At 45.4% G+C, this 20,148-nt stretch overlaps 1 protein-coding gene across 1 annotated transcript in view; it reads left to right on the top strand.

Moving 5' to 3' along the window:
• LOC307136871 (E3 ubiquitin-protein ligase rnf213-alpha-like) overlaps window positions 1–20,148 on the top strand; it is a 418,045-nt gene that overhangs the window by 88,141 nt on the left and 309,756 nt on the right. Inside the window, exon 15 of the mRNA XM_079834193.1 lies at window positions 6,846–6,968. Coding sequence (XP_079690319.1) covers window positions 6,846–6,968 — 123 coding nt within the window. The remainder of the gene's footprint in view (window positions 1–6,845; window positions 6,969–20,148) is intronic.

Here is a 20,148-nt window from a genome sequence, read left to right as displayed (position 1 = left end):
CACTCCCCCCACCAACAATTCCTGCCAGACCTGAGACTCGAACCCACAACCCACAACGTGGCCTAACCATTAGGCCACGACTGCCCCAAATGAATCAGGCAACCAAAATAAGTCTTATAAAACCTTATTAGTTTATGTTTACTTGATGGGATAGTTCTCCTCAAAAAGGAACATTTGCTGTTAATTTACTCACTCTCAGCATAGGCAGAGTTTCACTTTTGTGCTTGGGGAGCACCTTGGGGTATAATTTATATTATTATAAATAATAATAAAGGAATAGAATAATTAAAGTATTAAAAGGCATTTAAGGGAATAAATAAATAAGAATGGTAAAATAAGTTCTCTAATTGTAGTAGGCTAATGAAGTAATCAATTTAAACTGTTTGAACAAATATTTTATTTTAAAATGTGCACAAATTCACTCTTACTTGTATGTCTAATATGTAGAAAAAGCCAACTTTTTTTTTGGCCTCGTCACATTCATTTATGGATTACATGAATCATGATCAAATTTTTTCAATTCAAAATGGCGAAATTTCATAAAAAGTTAAGTAGTTTGCATCACTGATCAATTACTGTTGGTAGCAGAACATTTCTGTCATAAAACAGTTGTCTATGGCTTGCATCTACTTATCTTTCCACGAACAGTATGACAGTAAGACCTGCCTTCTTTGATCTGATTGGCCATTTCGATTATTATGACATTGACGAGTGCTATTAGACCACTGAGGTAGAGTAGTCTAAAAAATGTATCAGCCTAAAAATGCAACTTTTAAATTTTGTCTTCCTAAAAACAATCAGCTTTACTCATTCTACACTAAAAGGATAAGATAAGACAAATAAAATTAGAAAGGCGGCAGTTAATAAATTCAGCTAATGTTCCCCAGCTGTCTTGCGGACTATATGTAAAATATTTTATATTTTAAATATTTTATTCATTACTAAATAAAACATAACATGCATTTTGTGTCATCTCTCTTAATTTGTTAAAATTATTCACATTTTCACATACTTTTTCTTGCAACTGTATATAAAAAAAATGTCCTGGCTCTTGCAAGCATTATCATGGCAGTGAATGGCTGTTTCTGTTTTGAGTCCATAATAATGCATCATAAAAGTGTTTCAAAAGGCTCCAGGTTTTTTTTTTGAAAGCCTTTTGAAGTGAAGCGATGTGTTTGTGTAAGAAAATTATCCATATTTAAAACTTTATAAAGTAAAATATCTAGCCATCGATGGACCGCCATTTCTTTGTTGCTTTCAATCAAGTAGCATCAAACCACCAGTCTTCCAGTGAATTTCAAATCCACTAAAATGCTTGAGACAAAACATTCTAAGCAACTGATATGTGTATCTGGTTGACCTGCGCTAAATGTGACTTGAGTCTAACATTTTACAATGACCTGACAACCTGACAACCCTCAATGACGTATTTAAAGTTCCCTTTCGAGGGAACTCCCACTGCGTCTGGTTAGACACTTTGGGGATACTCCCTAAGCACTAGCGAATCTGAAGTCCGTATAGCCACTAGACCAATCTGATTGGCGTGCGTGATGACGTCATCGTGACGGCGTACCCGGAAGTATAAAGCGGGAGCCGGCGCACAGAAACGGCAGTTATTGCTCTTCAGCATAGCGCTCTCTGTTGAAATTGTCTGTCTATTTACTGTTGTTTGTCACAGTTGCAAAAGTGTTTGAATGAAAAGAAAGAATGGAAAAGAATGTGAGAGAGTTTAAGCAGTGTGTGCATCTGTGTCCCTGCTTTATTCGGGCTCAGATGCACACCTGCTTTGTGTGCAGTGTCTGGGTGTTGAGCGTGCTCGGGCAGTTCTCGAGGGAACTGCCTGTCAGTGAAAAGCTGCTCACACTCAGACTGCTCCACTCTCGGCTGGCCGTGTTCGATGAGACCGGCCAGCTTTGTGAGCCCCAGGGTTCTGGACCCGCGATCGCTGAGGCGTCTCGGTGTCACAGACCATGGGGTTCACAGAAGGACTGGTCAGCGGGATCTGGGACTGCTGCGGCACTTTCCCAATCCTTGCTGACAGTTCTAAAGATCTTCCTCCCCGTGTGGAAGCCCGCGCTGCGGCTTCTTCCCCCGGGGTTGAGGATCTGATGCTTAAAAGCTGGACCCGCGATCGCTGAGGCGTCTCGGTGTCACAGACCATGGGTTTCACATAAGGACTTATCAGCGGGATCTGGGACTGCTGCGGCACTTTCCCAATCCTTGTCTGACAGTTCTAAAGATCTTCCTCCCCGTGTGGAAGCCCGCGCTGCGGCTTCTTCCCCCGGGGTTGAGGATCTGATGCTTATTCTCTCCGGTTCCGAGGAGCCAGATGAGTGGTGCATCAGGGCAGGTGGAGAAGCAAGAAGTGTTTCATCGCTTCATCCACTCGCCCAAAAGGAGCTAATTGAGGTTTTTGACTCGTGTGGTGGCCAAATTGAAGATCAATTGGCCACAGGAAGTGCCGGAAATTCAGCCACCTAGTAGGCTGGACGACCGGTTTCTTTCTCGCCGGGTCCAAACACCTCGCCGGGGTTTACCTTTCTTCCCGGACCTACACATCGAGGTGTGTAGGTCGTGGAGGAAGCCCTAAAGAGCTCGATGAGGGCGACGGTCCCTCTGAGGATGTGCTGGAGCTACGGAGGGCTGCAGATTTGTCTCTCCGCATCACCAGGGAGATGGCCCGTGCTATCGGCCGGGCCATGGCCTCCGTGGTGATGGTGGAGAGGCATCTCTGGCTGAATCTATCGGGGAGGGGGGAGAAGGATAAGTCCTTCCTCCTAGACTCCCCGATTTCGCCTTCTGGTCTATTTGGTGACGCGGTTGAGACCGTTGTCGCCGGGTACCGGGAGGCGAAGATGCAGTCAGCGGCCTTCCGTCAGTGCCTCCCTCGCCACTCAGAGCCTGGGAAAGCGGCCCCTAGGGGGCAGCCTCAGCCGTCTACCAGCTCCTCGCACCGGTAGGTGCAGAAGGAGAGCCCCTCCTTCAGGAGCCTGGCAACAGAGGCGGCGTTCTCACCAGCAGTCCCAGCAGCGGTCGTTCACTCCTGGAGGCGATCTGAGGAACGTACTCCAGGGAGGGAGGCTGCTGGGAAGAAGTCCTAGCTTCGGCTGGACTTCCAAGAGTGGTGCCCCCCACGGGGGAGCAACCGAGGTTGCTTCCTCTGCGGCGCTCCGGGGAAATCGAGGTAATCCCGCCGTCTATGACGCTTCGGGCCCCATCGATTTCCCGTGAACGCATGCTGCTCCAGCCGCCTCCGGAAGGACTTGCGGCTGGGCAGCTAACGCGTCCGCACATAGAGAATCGTTCCCAACCACTTCCTGCCGGTCATCCGCTTCAGGGGGTTGGGGACGACCCTCGTGTAACACCAGAAGCCATCCTCGAGAGGCTGGTTCCCTGAGTAGAGTATCTCGGCGCATGAAAATGCCTTCCGAATATTTCTACATGGGTCCTGCGTACTGTAGACAAAGAGCAGGGTCGGGTAAGGGAACTTATTAAAATCCTTGCTGGCGAAGGAAGCCTTAGGGTGCGTTCCTCCGCCAGAGAGGGAGTCCGGGTTCTACAGCCGGTACTTTATAGTTCTTGGAAGGGAAGGAGAGTGGCGTCCGGTAGACCTGAGGTATTTGAATCGGTCTCTGAGGAGGCTCGTTTTCAAAATGCTCATGGTCTCCATCATCGTGAGTTAGATCCAGTTCGAGGACTGGTTCGTCACGATAGATCTGAGGGACGCATACTTCCATATCTTCATCCTCCATGTCACAGGAAGTTCTTGAGGTTTGCTTTCGGGGGCGAGGCGTACCAATATCGAGTGCTTCCCTTCGGTCTAGCTCTTCACCCACGCACATTCACAAGGTGCATGGATGCAGCTCTGGCTCTATTGAGACTCCAGGGCATCCGTGTGCTGAATTATCTCGACGACTGGCTCATATTGGCCCAGTCGTACGGGATGGCAGTTCGGCATTGAGGTGTCGTTCTGGCCCATATGAAGTGCTTGGGGCTGAGACTCAACACAACAGGTGTGTTGACGCCGTCCCGGAGGACTACGGTTCTAGGGATCGTATGGGACTCGACGACGGTGCGGGCACAATTGTCTTCCGCGCGAGTCGAGACCATACTGGCGATGGTCTCAGAAATTAGGCTAGGCCACAGCATCACTGTAGAGCACTTTCAGGAAGTGCTGGGGCTCAGGGCAGCAGCGTCCAACGGGATACCCTTTGGCCTGCTGTACATGAGACCTCTACAGTGGTGGCTGGAAACCAAGGGGTTTCCCCCAGAGGGAATCATTTCCGTATGATCAGGGTAACGCGCAGATGCCTTTGTTCCCTAGTTATATGGAAGAAACCTTGGTTTCTGTCCCAGGGGCCAGTGTTGGAGCGTCCTGTTGCCGGAAATCCGCTTCAACAGACGCCTTCCTCACTGGCTGGGGCGCGGTCATGGACGGCCGCTTTGGGGGAAAGTCCTAGCTTTGGCTGGACTTCCGAGAGCGGTTCCCCCGTAGAGTGGCAACCGAGGTTGCTTCCTCTGCGGCACTCCGGGGAAATCGAAGTAATCCCGCCGTCTATGACGCTTCGGGCCCCATCGATTTCCCGCGAACGCATGCTGCTCCAGCCGCCTCCGGAGGGACTTGCGGCTGGGCGGCTAACGCGTCCGCACATAGAGAATCGTTCCCAACCACTCCTGCCGGTCATCCGCTTCAGGGGGTTGGGGAGGAGGCTCGTGTAACACCCGAGGCCAGCCTTGAGAGGCTGGTTCCCTCAGTAGATTATCTCGGCGCATGGAATGCCTTTCGAATATTTCTACATGGGTCCTGCGTACTGTAGAAGAGCAGACATCCTGTCGAGGCAGGGGCTGAGGCCCGGGGAGTAGCGACTCCACCCAGGGGTGGTGGCGTCTCGAGGGACGTCCCACTGTCCACTGTGGTGTTCCATCACGCATCCAGCCCCGCTGGGGTTGGATGCCATGGTTCAGACGTGGCCGAGGCTGCGTCTGTACGCTTTTCCCCCGATTGCTCTGCTCCCGGGAGTCCTGGACAGAGTCCGCCAACAGGGGGTCAGCCTACTTTTAGTAGCACCCCGTTGGCCGACGCGAGTTTGGTTCTCGGATATCATAGCTTTGCTGGCAGGTCCTCCATGGCAGATTCCTCTGAGGAGGGATCTCCTATCTCAGGCAGGGGGCACTATATTTCACTCCCGGCCGGAGGTTTGGAACATTTGGGTCTGGCCCTTGAGGGGGTCAGGTACCTAGATATTGGCCTGTCGGCAGAGGTGATAGAGACCTTACTCAGTTCTAGGGCTCCATCTTTCAGGAGACTGTACAGCCCCAAGTGGTGAGCCACTTGGTGCAGGGAGCGTGAGGTGGACCCAGTTAACTGGCCGGTGGCTTCAGTGCTGGAGTTCCTCCAAGATCGTTTCTCTGCGGGTCCAACCCCTCCCACACTCAGGGTGTCCGTGGCTGCCATAGGCTTTCCACACTCCTTTGGGTGATGGGCTCGGGTAGACACCATCTGTTGTACAGTTACCCTGTGGGGCTGGGAAGATGCGGCCTGTGCCTCGTTCCAGAGTTCCCAGCCTGGGATCTGGCAGTGGTTTTCGAAGGCTGGCTGAGGCCCCCTTCGGACCATTGGAGTCGGAGGAACCAGGGAACTTAGGATTGGTCAGTTCCTTGGTTCTTCAGGCATTACATCCCCGCCTCACGTGACGGCGGAATAAGAGACCTTCACTGTGAAGCACTTTTGAGTGCTGGGGCTCAGTTCAGCAGCGTCCAAGGGAGACCTTTTGACCTGCTGCACGTGAGACCTTGACAGTGGTGGTTGGAAACCAAGGGGTTTCCCCCAGAGGGAATCTTTTTCGTATGATCAAGGTAACGCGCAGATGCCTTCGTTCCCTAGTTATATGGAAGAAACCTTGGTTTCTGTCCCAGGAGTCAGTGTTGGGAGCGTCCTGTTGCCGGGAAACCGTTTCAACAGACGTCTCCCTCATTGGCTGGGGCGCAGATGGCGCTTGGGTTCCCCAGTCCTACTTGTGCCCGGTCTCCGGCTTCACACTAGGGCAGGCACTACCCTCGGTAAGGTCCCAGGGGTCAGTTTTGGGAGCGTCCTGTTGCCGGGAAACCGTTTCAACAGACGTCTCCCTCATTGGCTGGGGCGCCGAAGGCGCTTGGGTTTTCCCTAGTCCTAGTTGTGCCCGGTCTCCGGCTTCACACTAGGGCAGGCACTACCCTCGGTAAGGTCCCAAGGGCCAGTGTTGGGAGCGTCTTGTTGCCGGGAAACCGTTTCAACAGACGCCTCCCTTCATCGGCTGGGGCACGGAAGGAAAAGGAGTGGAGAAGTATCTCCCTACGGTGCTGGCGCTAGGGTACTCAAGTCCTAGTTGTGCCCGGTCTCCGGTTTCACACTAGGGCAGGCACTACCCTCGGTGTAGGCTAGTGGGTACTCGTTCCCCAAAGTGTCTAACCAGACGCAGTGGGAGTTCCCTCGAAAGGGAACTGCTCGGGTTACGACTGTAACCCTTGTTCCCTGAGTAGGGAACGAGCACTGCGTCTCGTTACCACACCTCGGCACGCCTGGAGCGCATGCTTCAGAGCAATAGCTGCCGTTTCTGTGCGCCGGCTCCCGCTTTATACTTCCGGGTACGCCGTCACGATGACGTCATCACGCACGCCAATCAGATTGGTTTAGTGGCTATACGGACTTCAGATTCGCTAGTGCTTAGGGAGTATCCCCAAAGTGTCTAACCAGACGCAGTGCTCGTTCCCTACTCAGGGAACAAGGGTTACAGTCGTAACCCAAGCAGTTTTCTCTATTTGTATAAATACAATTTTTTTTAACATTTTTCTTTAACTTTTATTAGGAAGGTCATCTGGACCAAATCCAGGTTTATTGTTCAAAGATTGAGGAACTTCATGTCTCCCATCCTTTATTGGTGTGTAGTGTGGAGAAGTGTGCTCATCAGGCTGTTACCACAATGTGTCAGGTAAAGGTCTTTCACTTTGTTTTCTCGGACAAAATTAGTCATATAGCATCATAGACTCATACTGTACATTAGAACATTTAATAAAATTAGATTTAGATTGATCCAAAACGTGGAACTAGCAGAATTTGGGTTCTAGCTTGTTGCATGCTGGCTTGAAGCCTTAAATGCATGGATGTTTTACCAGTCAGTAATACCTAGTTCATTTATGACAAAAGTTGTTCCATAAAATACCCTATTAGTTTGAAAATGTCAAAGCGTTAAAATTGTACTATTAGAACAAAAATAACTAAAAGAAATTACATTGTGATGTTTTTTTGTGTCTTATTAAAGAGGTCATGTAACAAATTATATAATTATTTCTTAGTAAATGCAATGAATAAAACTATTAGAGTATATTACAGTAGGTAGTCAACCATAATTCCCATTACTGGGATAGCAGAAGAGCTAATGCGTTGTTTTAACAAGACTTGAGCATGCAAGCATCAGCATTGCTATAGTGCACATATATACACAGGGCGATTCCAGCATTATGGATGTAACATTTGCAGTCAAAACTTGAAATATAAATCCGATATACCATTTTATATATATATATTCATAATAGTTCATAAAGGAATTTTTAAATCAGTCTACATGCATTTTAGATTTTAGATGAGGGAAATATACATGCTTTATGGACATGACCAAAAAGTCTCGGGTGTTTTTGGAAAAAAAGGTTTAGTTGACAACATATTTTTTTAGGAATTCTGTGAATTACACTGCGTAAACCAAAAGTAATAATACCCACTGAGTGAAGAAGGTTGCCTCTCCACAGAATTGCGATACCAGTATATTACAGACCGAAATGGACATTGCCCCACAAGTTATTCCAGACAACACTAGCGACTGTGGTACCGGTGCCATGAGTAGGTGAAGCAGGCCACAAATAGCTGTATTTCATACATTGTGGCAACTGTCGTACAGAGCAATCGTGCTAACTTAATGCAGTGATGAAACTGGATGCAACAAGCCAACTCTAATTAATGGCCTTAAAAGTACTTCTACCATGAAGACTCGGGAGACCAGATAAAGTATGATAACACCACAAGTTTATTAGCAGACCAGCAAGTATTAAATTAGAGGTTCTTTGGCGTAGGCCCCGTCCGTAGCGCTCGTCACGAGGGTAACGGACTCTGCATTTCCTGCCTGAAGATGAAGGCAGGGGAGCAGCCGACCCCCGGGAGGTATAGACAGGGACCGACCTGGTGGTGGTGGGGAGGATGGAGGCAATGCTGGCGTCAGCATCTGTGAACTCAGACATGTGTTAATTACCGATCTTTTATACTCTGAGAATTATGACTTGATTGGATAGGTCTGAATGTGATAAGTGACGTAACATTGAATCTTCCTGCCAGAACTTGCGCATAAGCTTCATTTCTACCATGAAGACTCGGGAGACCAGATAAAGTATGATAACACCACAAGTTTATTAGCAGACCAGCAAGTATTAAATTAGAGGTTCTTTGGCGTAGGCCCCGTCCGTAGCGCTCGTCACGAGGGTAACGGACTCTGCATCTCCTGCCTGAAGGCAGGGGAGCAGCCGACCCCCAAAAATTGGTGGAGGAAATTAGTTCCTCCAGGACGGGACCTACTCACCCCCAAAAATTGTAAAAGAATTGTATACTCGCCCGTCGTAAATGCTGCGATTCCTTGAACGGCCACGGATGGGCCTTGATCGGCCAGGTAGAGACAAAAGCCTTGAACGGCCGCAGACAGGCCTTGATCATCCAGGTAGAGACGAAAGCCTTGAACGGCCGCAGACGGGTCTTGATCAGCCAGGTAGAGACGAAAGCCTTGAACGGCCACAGACGGGTCTTGATCAGCCAGGTAGAGACGAAAGCCTTGAACGGCCACAAGACAGAGCCTTGATCGGCCGCATGGAAATGAAGGCAACGTTAGGCCACCTGGAGACGAAGGCCACGTTAGGCTGCATGTAGACGAAGGCCACCTGGAGACAAAGGCCACCTGGAGACGAAGGCCACGTTAGGCCGCATGTAAACGAAGGCCACGTTAGGCCACCTGGAGACGAAGGCCACGTTAGGCCGCATGTAGACGAAGGCCACGTTAGGCCACATGTAGACGAAGGCCACGTTAGGCCACCTGGAGACGAAGGCCACCTGGAGACAAAGGCCACGTTAGGCAATTGACGAAGAATAAGAGCTATAGAGACTGACAAACGGCATGAGTAATAATCTGAGAATGTGACGCTGTGACACCACCACCAGTATTTGCATGAGAATTACTTAGAATATGGACATTGAACATGCAATAGATATGGATATTGACATAGGTGTTAACCAATAAACAGAGGGAATTGTTATGCTACTGCAAAAGCCGCGTAGGCTGTATGGACTGCCACGTTGGCCAAATATTCAATGCCTCCATAGGCCATGGTACGGAGAGCTGCGTAGGCTGTATGAACTGCCACGTTGGCCATATATTCACTGCCTCAATAGGCCGGGGTACGAAAAGCTGCGTAGGCTGCATGTTCTGCCACGTTGGCCATATATTCACTGCCTCAATAGGCCGGGGTACGAAAAGCTGCGTAGGCTGCATGTTCTGCCGCGTTGGCCATATATTCACTGCCTCAATAGGCCATGGTACAGAGAGCTGCGTAGGCTGTATGACTGCCACGCTAGCCGTGTATACTGCCTCAATAGGCCGGGGTACGAAAAGCCACGTAGGCTGGATGACTGCCACGTTAGGTTGTATATACTGCCATGAGAGGCCGGGGTACGAAAAGTTGCGTAGGCTGTATGGACTGCCACGTTAGGCCGTGTATACTGCCTCGATAGGCCGGGGTGCGAAAAAAAAACCACATAGGCTGTATGACTGCCGAGTTAGGCCGTGTACAGCCTTGATAGGAGAGGGTACAAGAAAGACGCGGCGACTGAGAATGATAAGCTGGTGCGCAGAGAAGGCTGCGATAGCCCATAGTGAGGAGAAGACAGCGTGGGTGCATGAGTTGGTCTCGATAGACCCCATGAAAAAGTATTAGGAGTTAAATGATAAACTGTAACTTACCTGATGCTTGTCAAGACACGTAGGCAATCTTAGATTACCTGAAGGTTTGCTCATTCTATGATATTATAATGCTGACGACCATCTTGACCACCAAACAATCCTGCGTTCAGTTGCTGTTGTAGCAGCACATAACCCTGAATGAATGTCCGGTATACTGAGGAGATGGTCTGTAGGTCTGTCTCTAGGTGAGTTAACCTGTTAAACTGCAACCCCACTTTGGGGCTCACAGCTGAAAACGACCTACCTGAATTAAAACAATTATAGCTCCTGAGAACAGTGTGCTACAGGCACAATTAAGGTATCTTTGGAAAGAAGACACTTGGGACTCTACTAAAAAGCAATCAGAGTTGATAATTCTCAAACAGATAAAAAATTATAATAGTTGAAATGCCTCAAAAATTATTTGCACTACACAGAATGTTGTATTATTTCATGTAAAAATATATGAAAATAGACCTGGAGGAATCCAGTTCAGTTATGGATTGAAAGCCACACGACTTATCAGTTTATATTTCAAGTTTGAGGAAGATATAATGAAAAATGTGGTTCCTGCAAGCTTTTTTCCAAGACTATGTCTGTTCCATTTCTCCCTCCGCCTGCTTGAGGCACACCCCCAGAAATGACATCTCCCAACTAAAACAATTGCAGTTGCTAAACAATTTGCACTACATGCACAATTTAGACATCTTTAAAAAGAAGACACTTTACAGTTTATTACCCAAACATTAAAGTAGAAAAAAACTTAGAAAGACAAACAGTTATAGAAGTTGAAGTGTCTTGAAGATGATTTGTGCTACAATGAACACTTTATTATTTGATGTAAAAATATATGAAAATAAGCCTGGAGGAATCCAGTTAGTTAATGAATTGAAAGGCAAAAGTCTCATCAGTTTATATTTAAAATTTGACGAAGATATCATGAAAAATGGGGTTCCTGCATGCTTTTTTCTAAGAATATGTCCAGGTGCCAAGAAACCTACAGGAGACTTGATAACCTAATGTTATGAAGTGTACTGCAAGCTGTTTTAGCCATCATATATGATGCTTGAATGCTTTTTCAACTATAAAATAATAGGCAGAACCATAAGACTTTGTATTAGTGATTTATTTGTACAACAGAACTTATAAAAATATAATAAAAATGAAATATTAATAAAAAAGAGCTAAACTTCTTTGCAACTGAAAATACAACAAGTAATATAAGTATAATAACTATAAATATAACTAGTAATATAAATAACAATATAATATAAATATATAGCTATAAAAACACACACAATTTGCAAATGTAAAAAAAAAAAACATTTACTGGCCTTTTACTGGCGGATTCAGGTCTACAACAGCAAGTGCAGATCTTGAAGAATCTGAAAGCGTTCTTCTCTTTTCTGCTGGTTGGCTGGTGCTTGGATGCCATAGCTCATCTGAAGACTCAACCTGATGCCTGTAGAATGGCAAGGAAAGGAATGAGAATTAGCACTGCATGTCCTATTTCTGTATAGTTTGCCCATTCAATCAACAATCACACTGTCATCATTCACTCTAATTACAGGCCATCCCATGAACAATGAAACTGATGGGCAGTCGGTTAGACAGCATTCATATTGACGGCGGCCCATACATTCTCACACAGCCCAAGCATCAATCTAACGGCCGGCTATACAGTGAGCATTCATATTGACGGCGGCCCATACATTCGCACACAGTCCTACAATCAATATAATGGCCGGTGAAACAGTGAGCATTCAACAATCACACAGATGGTCGGCCGTCCAGAACTTTTCTTTTTTCGTCAATTTGTTTTTGTAGCACAGGGGAAAAAAATGCATTTTATATATTATATATATATATATTTTTTTTTCTGTGTGTGCTAGAAAAAATGCTAAATATCAGTATATGTATAATCTATACTGGTATATTGTAATTTTTCTAGCACACAGGAAAAACATAAAATAAATACAGTCTCAATATATATATATATATATATATATATATATATATATATATATATATATATATATATATATATATATATATATATATAAACAATTACATGTGTTATATATATATATATGTTTTATTTACACACACATGGGGAACAATTATATATACTTTTTCCCCATGTGTGCTAGGAAAAATGCAAAATATCAGCATATGTATAATGCATACTGGTATATTGTAATTTTTCTAGCACACAGGAAAAACATAAAATAAATACAGTCTCAATATATATATATATATATATATATATATATATATATATATATATATATATATATATATATATATATATATATATATATATATATATATATATATATATATATATATATAAACAATTACATGTGTTATATATATATATATATGTTTTATTTACACACACATGGGGAAAAATTATATACTTTTTCCCCATGTGTGCTAGGAAAAATGCAAAATATCAGCATATGTATAATGCATACTGGTATATTGCATTTTTTCTAGCACACAGAAACAATAAAATACATACATTCTCACACACATTCTCAATATACATTCTCAATATACATAAACAACTACACATAGCAACTCACCGGTATGTTATTGGATCAACTTCTCTGTCAACAAGCACCGTCACCGCTGTGTTCACTCTCCTTTTTCACATCGCTGCTTCGAGTGAGCTCAAATAAAGCATCTTCAGCACAATAAAAACTTCTTTTGACGATCCATTGGATAATACATTCCGTCCAGTTAGTAAGATTAGCAAACAGTTACTACAAAGAGACCTCTGTTTGTTTACTAGCGCGTTAGCTTTTAGCTGTCAGATGGGGGGTGTCAGGCTCGCTGCATCTCGTCGGAGATAGCGCCACATTGGCACATTCAGATGAATAAATATTCACGCCCATGTGACAAACATACACATGCAAGGTCTCGTTGGAATCGTGTGCTCATTGGCTACATTTTCTGTCAGTCATGACGATTCAATGCTTTTATTGGCTCCAGATAAACAGACATTATCATTGGATGAGCACGTCATGACATCAGATAAAACGATCGCTATGGTTGGATATTTTTGACTATATCGCGGCTATCTTTGCATGTTTTTGAGTGGGGTTAGTTGGATTTTGTTCGTAACATTCTAAGCTTTAAACCCATGCCACTTTATTCTACCGGGAGACTGTTTTTGGTGCATTATTTTATTGCATAACAGTCTAGTATGATACTTCGCTCCGCAGAAATGCAATGTAAACAAAGGATTAACCATCAATATTACACCGTTATTGTTTCGTTGGATTAAAATGCTCTATGGGATGTTATTCAGTGGACCCTCACCTTTCCATTCGTTCTGGAATTGTTTGCAATGGATGCGTGTGTGGCTCGTAATTAGGACACTAAAGGTATGTACTCTGTTTTTATTTATAAAATCGTTGATGTGTATTGCTTACATTGATGCAAAAATACAGCCGTTATAAGCTTTTCAATGAAAAACAGTGGTCTGTCCTCGATGCTTGAGGTTTAGACCTTTAGAATGATATATAGTTTGTCAAGATTAATGATGTTTTTTTACGTTAAATCTATTAACAAACATTACACTCGTGCTAAAAATAGCGCTTCAACCCGTGCACGTGCTCATGAAGCTTATCAGGTTAACCACCTTGATATGGGAGAGCGTTGGGGAATATAAAAATTGCAGAATGATTAGGGGTGCAGGGATGTGCTTAGAAATATCCTCTTTTACCGAGACGAAGGCCACGCTGATGAAGCCGCAGTAGGCCACAGAGATGAAGGCTACAATAGGCCACCTGGACAGAGACCACGTTAGGCCACAGAGACATTCATGAAAGGCATAGAGACTGACGAAAACAGGATTGATGAGTAGTAATGAAGGAGAAAACATGCCACCGCCAGTATATGCATGAAAATTATTACTTGAAGTTGCTGAGTGTTTGTGTCAGATCTTGCTTGTACTATAATGCGGAGGATGACCATGTACACGGCACCTTGATAGAGTATGCGGACTCCACGGTACCTGACGCATTGAGCATTGAGTTCGTAGCAGCCCCAATCCAAAGAATGACCTAGGCATAGAGGAGTTGGGGAACTGCAGTTCTTAGCATCTGCAGTTGGAGGATTCGAAACCATTGAGCGTGACTCCAGCTCACAGCTAAATAGAACACCATCTAACCATCAGAACCTGTTGAGAGAACCCGCAGAAGAAAATAAACCAGAACAGCATGACAAATACATAACTGACAATTGAAAACCAAACAAATGCCCTTGCGGAAGGATAAGAATGTTTTAGAAGACGCTTTACTAGCTAATAAACCATAGCTGGCTATAGAACCCTGCAAAGCAACCGAACCAATGAAAAACATTAATCAATGTGAGAGTCATCGTTTGATAACCTGAGCCGAGTTCATACTGTATGACTTTTTTTTTTTTTTTTGTCTGTCTGTCCACGTTTGGCAGTCTGAGACAAATATCGCAATCCTAAATTCTTTTGACCATAGGTTAAAATCTTGTGTCTTTGATAACATGTTTGACATACTCACCAACAGCCATGATAAAATTGTAACCTGAAGTAAATTAAACAAATGTGAGTGGGTTGATGTAACCTCCAGACAAATTCTTGTGCGTTTGATTATCATGCAGTCTGACATTAATGCAGTGGAGTTCCCACAGTGTGACATCAGGATCACAGTCTGAAAAGCAACGATTCACAATGATTATAAGCCGCACCGTGTGTGCCAGCTTTGGTGACGAGAAAAACAAAAAGCTCACTGCGAGAGAGCTCGTCATTTGCAGAAATCAGTACGCATGTGCAGACTTTGTCAAACAGTCACACTATATTTACTCCCCGTATATTGTGTTAGTCTCGATAGACTGACAAATGTTGGTGTTTACAATGCGAGCGTAGCCAATCACAGACACGTCTTTCCTGAAGCTCAAACAGTAGAGCGTAGCACCAGCAACGCCAAGCCATGGGTTCGACTCCCAGGGAAAGCAAGATCCGACAAAATACCAAATGTGCACCCTAAATACGATGCAAGTCGCCCTGAACCAAAGCGTCTGCCAAATGCGTAAATGTAAATGTCTGTGGAGCGCTTGAATGCAATGGCCAATTGGAGGAGCCAACACAACACGGAACACACACAATCAGGATTGAATGGCTCAGCGCTTGTTCACTGACCAATTCTGCCTTCTAGTGCATACGTTTGACCAACGAAGAGTAGAACATGCTATAGATTCATGATTTGGTTTAGTCAGATTGACCGAAACGTTTTCCACTAGTGTCCGAGTTTAGTTGAACTGAAGCATATGACGGTTTCATGCATTTATAAAGGAAACGCACTCTATTCACTTACTATATTCATAAAAGATTTGAATAATTGTATTCCCGTGCTGCGATTTAGTTGCTGTACAGGATGCAATCTTTATGAGAAATGGGTCGGATTGAGTACGGAATTAAATTACTGCTATTGAATATCCAGTCAAACCTTGTTTATTAAGCAAACCTTACTTGACATATGGTGCTTTGAGTACTAGCGAGATACACTTTGTTTAATTCATAATTGTAACCATGGCATCGTAGTACAGAAGGACCGAATGAGACATAGCACTAAATTCTAAAGTTCCTAAAAATAGACAGAGGCATCCAAATATCAGTAGCGGAATAAAACACGAATAGAGTCATATTAACTGGAGTAACGCAAAGACAAAAGCACAATTACTATACATGTTTGCTTTAATGAACTAATTTATTAATATGAAGCGCATATTTATAAAGCAATAAGCAACGGCACCTTTATAAGAGCACAGAACGCTGCGGTTCTTCCTCATGGTAAAGGAGCCATGTTGAATCACACAAGGAAGCCATTTCAACACTGGGTGCCCTGTATGTTTGAGCAAAATATGTACTCTGCTGGATGACAGGCCCATAACACTTCTAAGCTTGAAACTATGGTGTCGGTTTCAATTGCATTTTGTATGTGACGAACTCACAGCGCTTGCAAGATGAATAGTGTAGTATGACCCTCGGGATGCCCCGTACCTGGGGCCGTGAAAATGTATCTGTGTGGTCATGGAAAAAGTTCAGTAAATATGCCAGCAAGCTAAAGACATGCGTTGTATGTGTTCATCTATAGTACAAATTACTACAAATAGCACCACATTGAATGAGAACGGATCAAGCACTGATGTCGGTGCTGTACTTAAAAATATATGCTGAGCAAATTAGCATAGTTAATTCAACTTAAGCGATCTGATAACACTGAACCCATTCGCGATTTCAGCTTAACTTCTGTTAATCATGAAGCCCCGATTAATGGGTGCATATCGCTTTAAAACCCGTGTTGGATTCCTTGCATTCGTGGGGAGAACGATAGAGGCTAATATGCTGTGCCAGCTGTTCGGTTTCAGCTTTTCTAAACAAAATACAATCGTTAACAGTAACCGGTGTCATGCGAATCATTTACGAGGCACTGTGGATAGTTTACAACACGAGCAAGCGATAACGAGCAACGCACAAGCAGGTGCGCGTCTCGTGCACGCATACTTGCGACAATTTGAGAAAGAGAAAAATACTACACCCGATCGATATCGGAAATGCATAATCATATACATATCACTGATGAATGGTGATGAAGTGATGACGCCAGAATGGTGATGAAGATCACAGCCGTGTCTTTGATAACATGCCCAGATAGTCCTCCATTGAAAGTGATTGTTCCGCATCTAAACGCGTGTCTGTTGCCGCGACAGCCCAATGAACAGAATGATAGGCTGACATGGACTTTGAACGCCACTGTATTGCACATTAGGACCAGCGATCGACCGCCACGGAACGTCCGGATCGTCAACTGCAATGCTGGCGTCAGCATCTGTGAACTCAGACATGTGTTAATTACCGATCTTTTATACTCTGAGAATTATGACTTGATTGGATAGGTCTGAATGTGATAAGTGACGTAACATTGAATCTTCCTGCCAGAACTTGCGCATAAGCTTCATTTCAGTCAGACTGACACCACATTATACAACTACAGTGCTAACATGATGTATAATCAGCCTTTTTTTACTGAGCCCCTTGAGGGCTGACTGTGAATGATCTGCTCCCAAACAAATGAGGACTAACAACGAAACCCGAGGCGTTCCCAGGCCAGCCGGGAGACATAATCCCTCCAGCATGTCCTAGGTCTTCCCCGGGGCCTCCTCCCGGTGGGATGTGCCCAGAACACCTCCCTGGGAAGGCGTCCAGGAGGCATCCGAAATAGATGCCCGAGCCATCTCAGCTGGCTCCTCTCGATGTGGAGGAGCAACGGCTCTATTCTGAGCTCTTCCCCAATGTGAAAGAGCTTCTCACCCTATCTCTAAGGGAGCGCCCAGCCACCCTGCGGAGAAAGCTCGTTTCGGCCGCCTGTATCCGGGATCTTGTCCTTTCGGTCATGACCCACAGCTCATGCCCATAGGTGAGAGTCAGAACGTAGATTGTCCGGTAAATCGAGAGCTTTGCCTTACAGCTCAGCTCCTTCTTCACCACGTCAGACCGGTACATCGACCGCATTACTGCAGAAGCTGCACTGATCTGTCTTTCAATCTCCCGTTCCATCCTTCTCTCACTCGTGAACAAGACCCCAAGATACCTGAACTCCTCCACTTGAGGCAGGAACTCTCCACCAACCTGAAGTGGGCAATCCACCCTTTTCCGACGGAGAACCATGGCCTCGGACTTGGAGGTGCTGATTCTCATCCCAGCCGCTTCACACTCGGCTGCAAACCGCCCCAGTGCATGCTGAAGGTCCTGGTCTGAGGAGGCCAACACGACAACATCATCCACAAAAAGCAGTGACGAAATCACGTGGTCCCCAAACCGGACACTCTCTGGCCCTTGGCTGCGCCTAGAAATTCTGTTCTTAAAAATTATGAACAGAACTGGTGACAAAGGGCAGCCCTGCCGGAGTCCAACATGCACCGGGAACAGGTCTGACTTACTGCCGGCAATGCGAACCAAGCTCTTGCTCCGGTCGAAAAACCACCAGGACGAAAACCACACTGTTCCTCCTGAATCCGAGGTTCCACTATCGGCCGAATTCTCCTCTCCAGTACCCTGGCATAGACTTTCCCGGGGAGGCTGAGAAGTGTGATCCCCTGTAGTTGGAACAAACCCTCCGGTCCCCCTTCTTAAAAAGAGGGACCACCACCCCGGTCTGCCAGTCCAGAGGTACTGTCCCCAACCGCCATGCGATGTTGCAGAGGCGTGTCAGCCAAGACAGCCCCACAACATCCAGAGACTTGAGGTAATCAGGGTGGATCCACCCTGGATCTCATCCACCCCTGGTGCCTTGCGACCGAGGAGCTTTTTAACCACCTCGATGACTTCAGCCCGAGTGACGGACGAGTCCACCTCTGAGACCCCAGCCCCTGCTTCCTCAATGGAAGACATGTCGGTGGGATTGAGGAGATTCTCAAAGTATTCCTTCCACCATCCAGTTGAGGTCAACAGGTGCCCATCTTCACTGTAAACAGTGTTGGTAGGGCACTGCTTCCCCCTCCTGAGGCGTCGAACAGTTTGCCAGAATCTCTTCGAGGCCAACCAATAGTTCTTCTCCATGGCCTCAACAAACTCCTCCCAGGCCCGATTTTTTTTGCCTCCACAACTACCTCCGATCTAGGGTGTCCTGGTGCCACATGCACTGATGGACACCCTTATGCTTGAACATGGTGTTTGTTATGAACAACCCATGACTAGCACAAAAGTCCAATAACAGAACATCGCTCAGGTTCAGATCAGGGGGGCCGTTCCTCCCAATCACGCCCCACCAGGTGTCACTGTCACTGCCCACGTGGGCATTGAAGTCCCCCAGTAAAATGACTGAGTCTCCAGTCGGAGCACTTTTCAGCACCCCTCCCAGAGACTCCAAGAGGGCCGGGTACTCTGCTCAAGGACACAGCAACCAGCAACCTTCTGCATATCAGTTCAGTGGTTTAACCCACTGGACCACCATCTCCAGTCTCCGACTGTCGCCCGATCCACTATGCACCGGCCCCTTATGATCCCTCCTGTAGTTGGTGAGCCCACAGGAGGGCGGCCCCACGTCGCTCTTTCGGGCTGAGCCCGGCTGGGCACCATGGGGGGAGGCCCGGCCACCAGGCGCTCGCATAAGAAGCCCCAACCCCGACTTCTCGGCCCTTGATTTTTCTTTAATCATACTGGGCTTCTGAACCGCTCTTAGTCTGACCCATCACCAAGGACCTGTTTGCCTTGGGAAACCCTACCAGGGGCATATAGCCCCGGACAACATAGCTCCCAGGATAATTTGGGTACTCAAACCCCTCCACCACAATAAGGTGACAGTTCAAGGATGTACACTCAAGGGGTTAAGATGGTAGAATGCAGTTTTACAGATGCTAGAAACTTGGCTTTCAAATGTGAGTTTGGTATCAAAGAGCACACCCAGGTTCCTCACTGACAACGAGGACTGGACAGAGCAGCATCAAGTGTTAGACAGTATTCTAGGTTACTACTTGTGGAGCTTTTTTGTCCAATAATTAAAAATTCAGAAAAGAAAAAAAAGAGAAAAATTCAGAATTGAGTTGTAGGAAATTAATTGTCATCCAATGTTTTATATCAGCTGTGTATTCTGTCAATCTTGTGAATTGGTACGTTTCTTCAGGGGGCAAATAAATATAGAACTGTGATAATAATCATTTCACAGTAAATCGCCAAATTAATGTAGAAAAAACATAAAGACATTATATTTTAAATAACATTTGTTTAATGGCATCTTTTTATGAATGAAGGCCAGTATCACTGATACTGATGTCCAATTTTAAACATTAATTTTATCCATTCAACATTACAATGTAATTGAAAGCTTTTTAACATTTATTAGGCTTCAAACTTATTATGAATTAAATATAGATTAATCCTTATTAAAGCTACAATTTTATCTGTTACCTTTTTTCTTTGATGAACATTAATGACAGACATCATTTTTGGCTGCTGTCGCTTTAAGATCTGCCACTGCCAAATATGACGCGGATCTAACTCTTTAAGTTAATTTAAGACATTATTTAACTAATTTAAAACTGTTCTTATGAGGATAGTCAACAAAATGGACATTTAGACATAATCATGTGTGTT

Source organism: Gobio gobio (genome assembly GCF_949357685.1).
Source record: "Gobio gobio genome assembly, chromosome: 14".
Taxonomy (NCBI): domain Eukaryota; kingdom Metazoa; phylum Chordata; class Actinopteri; order Cypriniformes; family Gobionidae; genus Gobio; species Gobio gobio.
The sequence above is the reverse complement of the archived record's forward strand: the minus strand, read 5'-3'. Positions and strand labels throughout refer to the sequence as shown.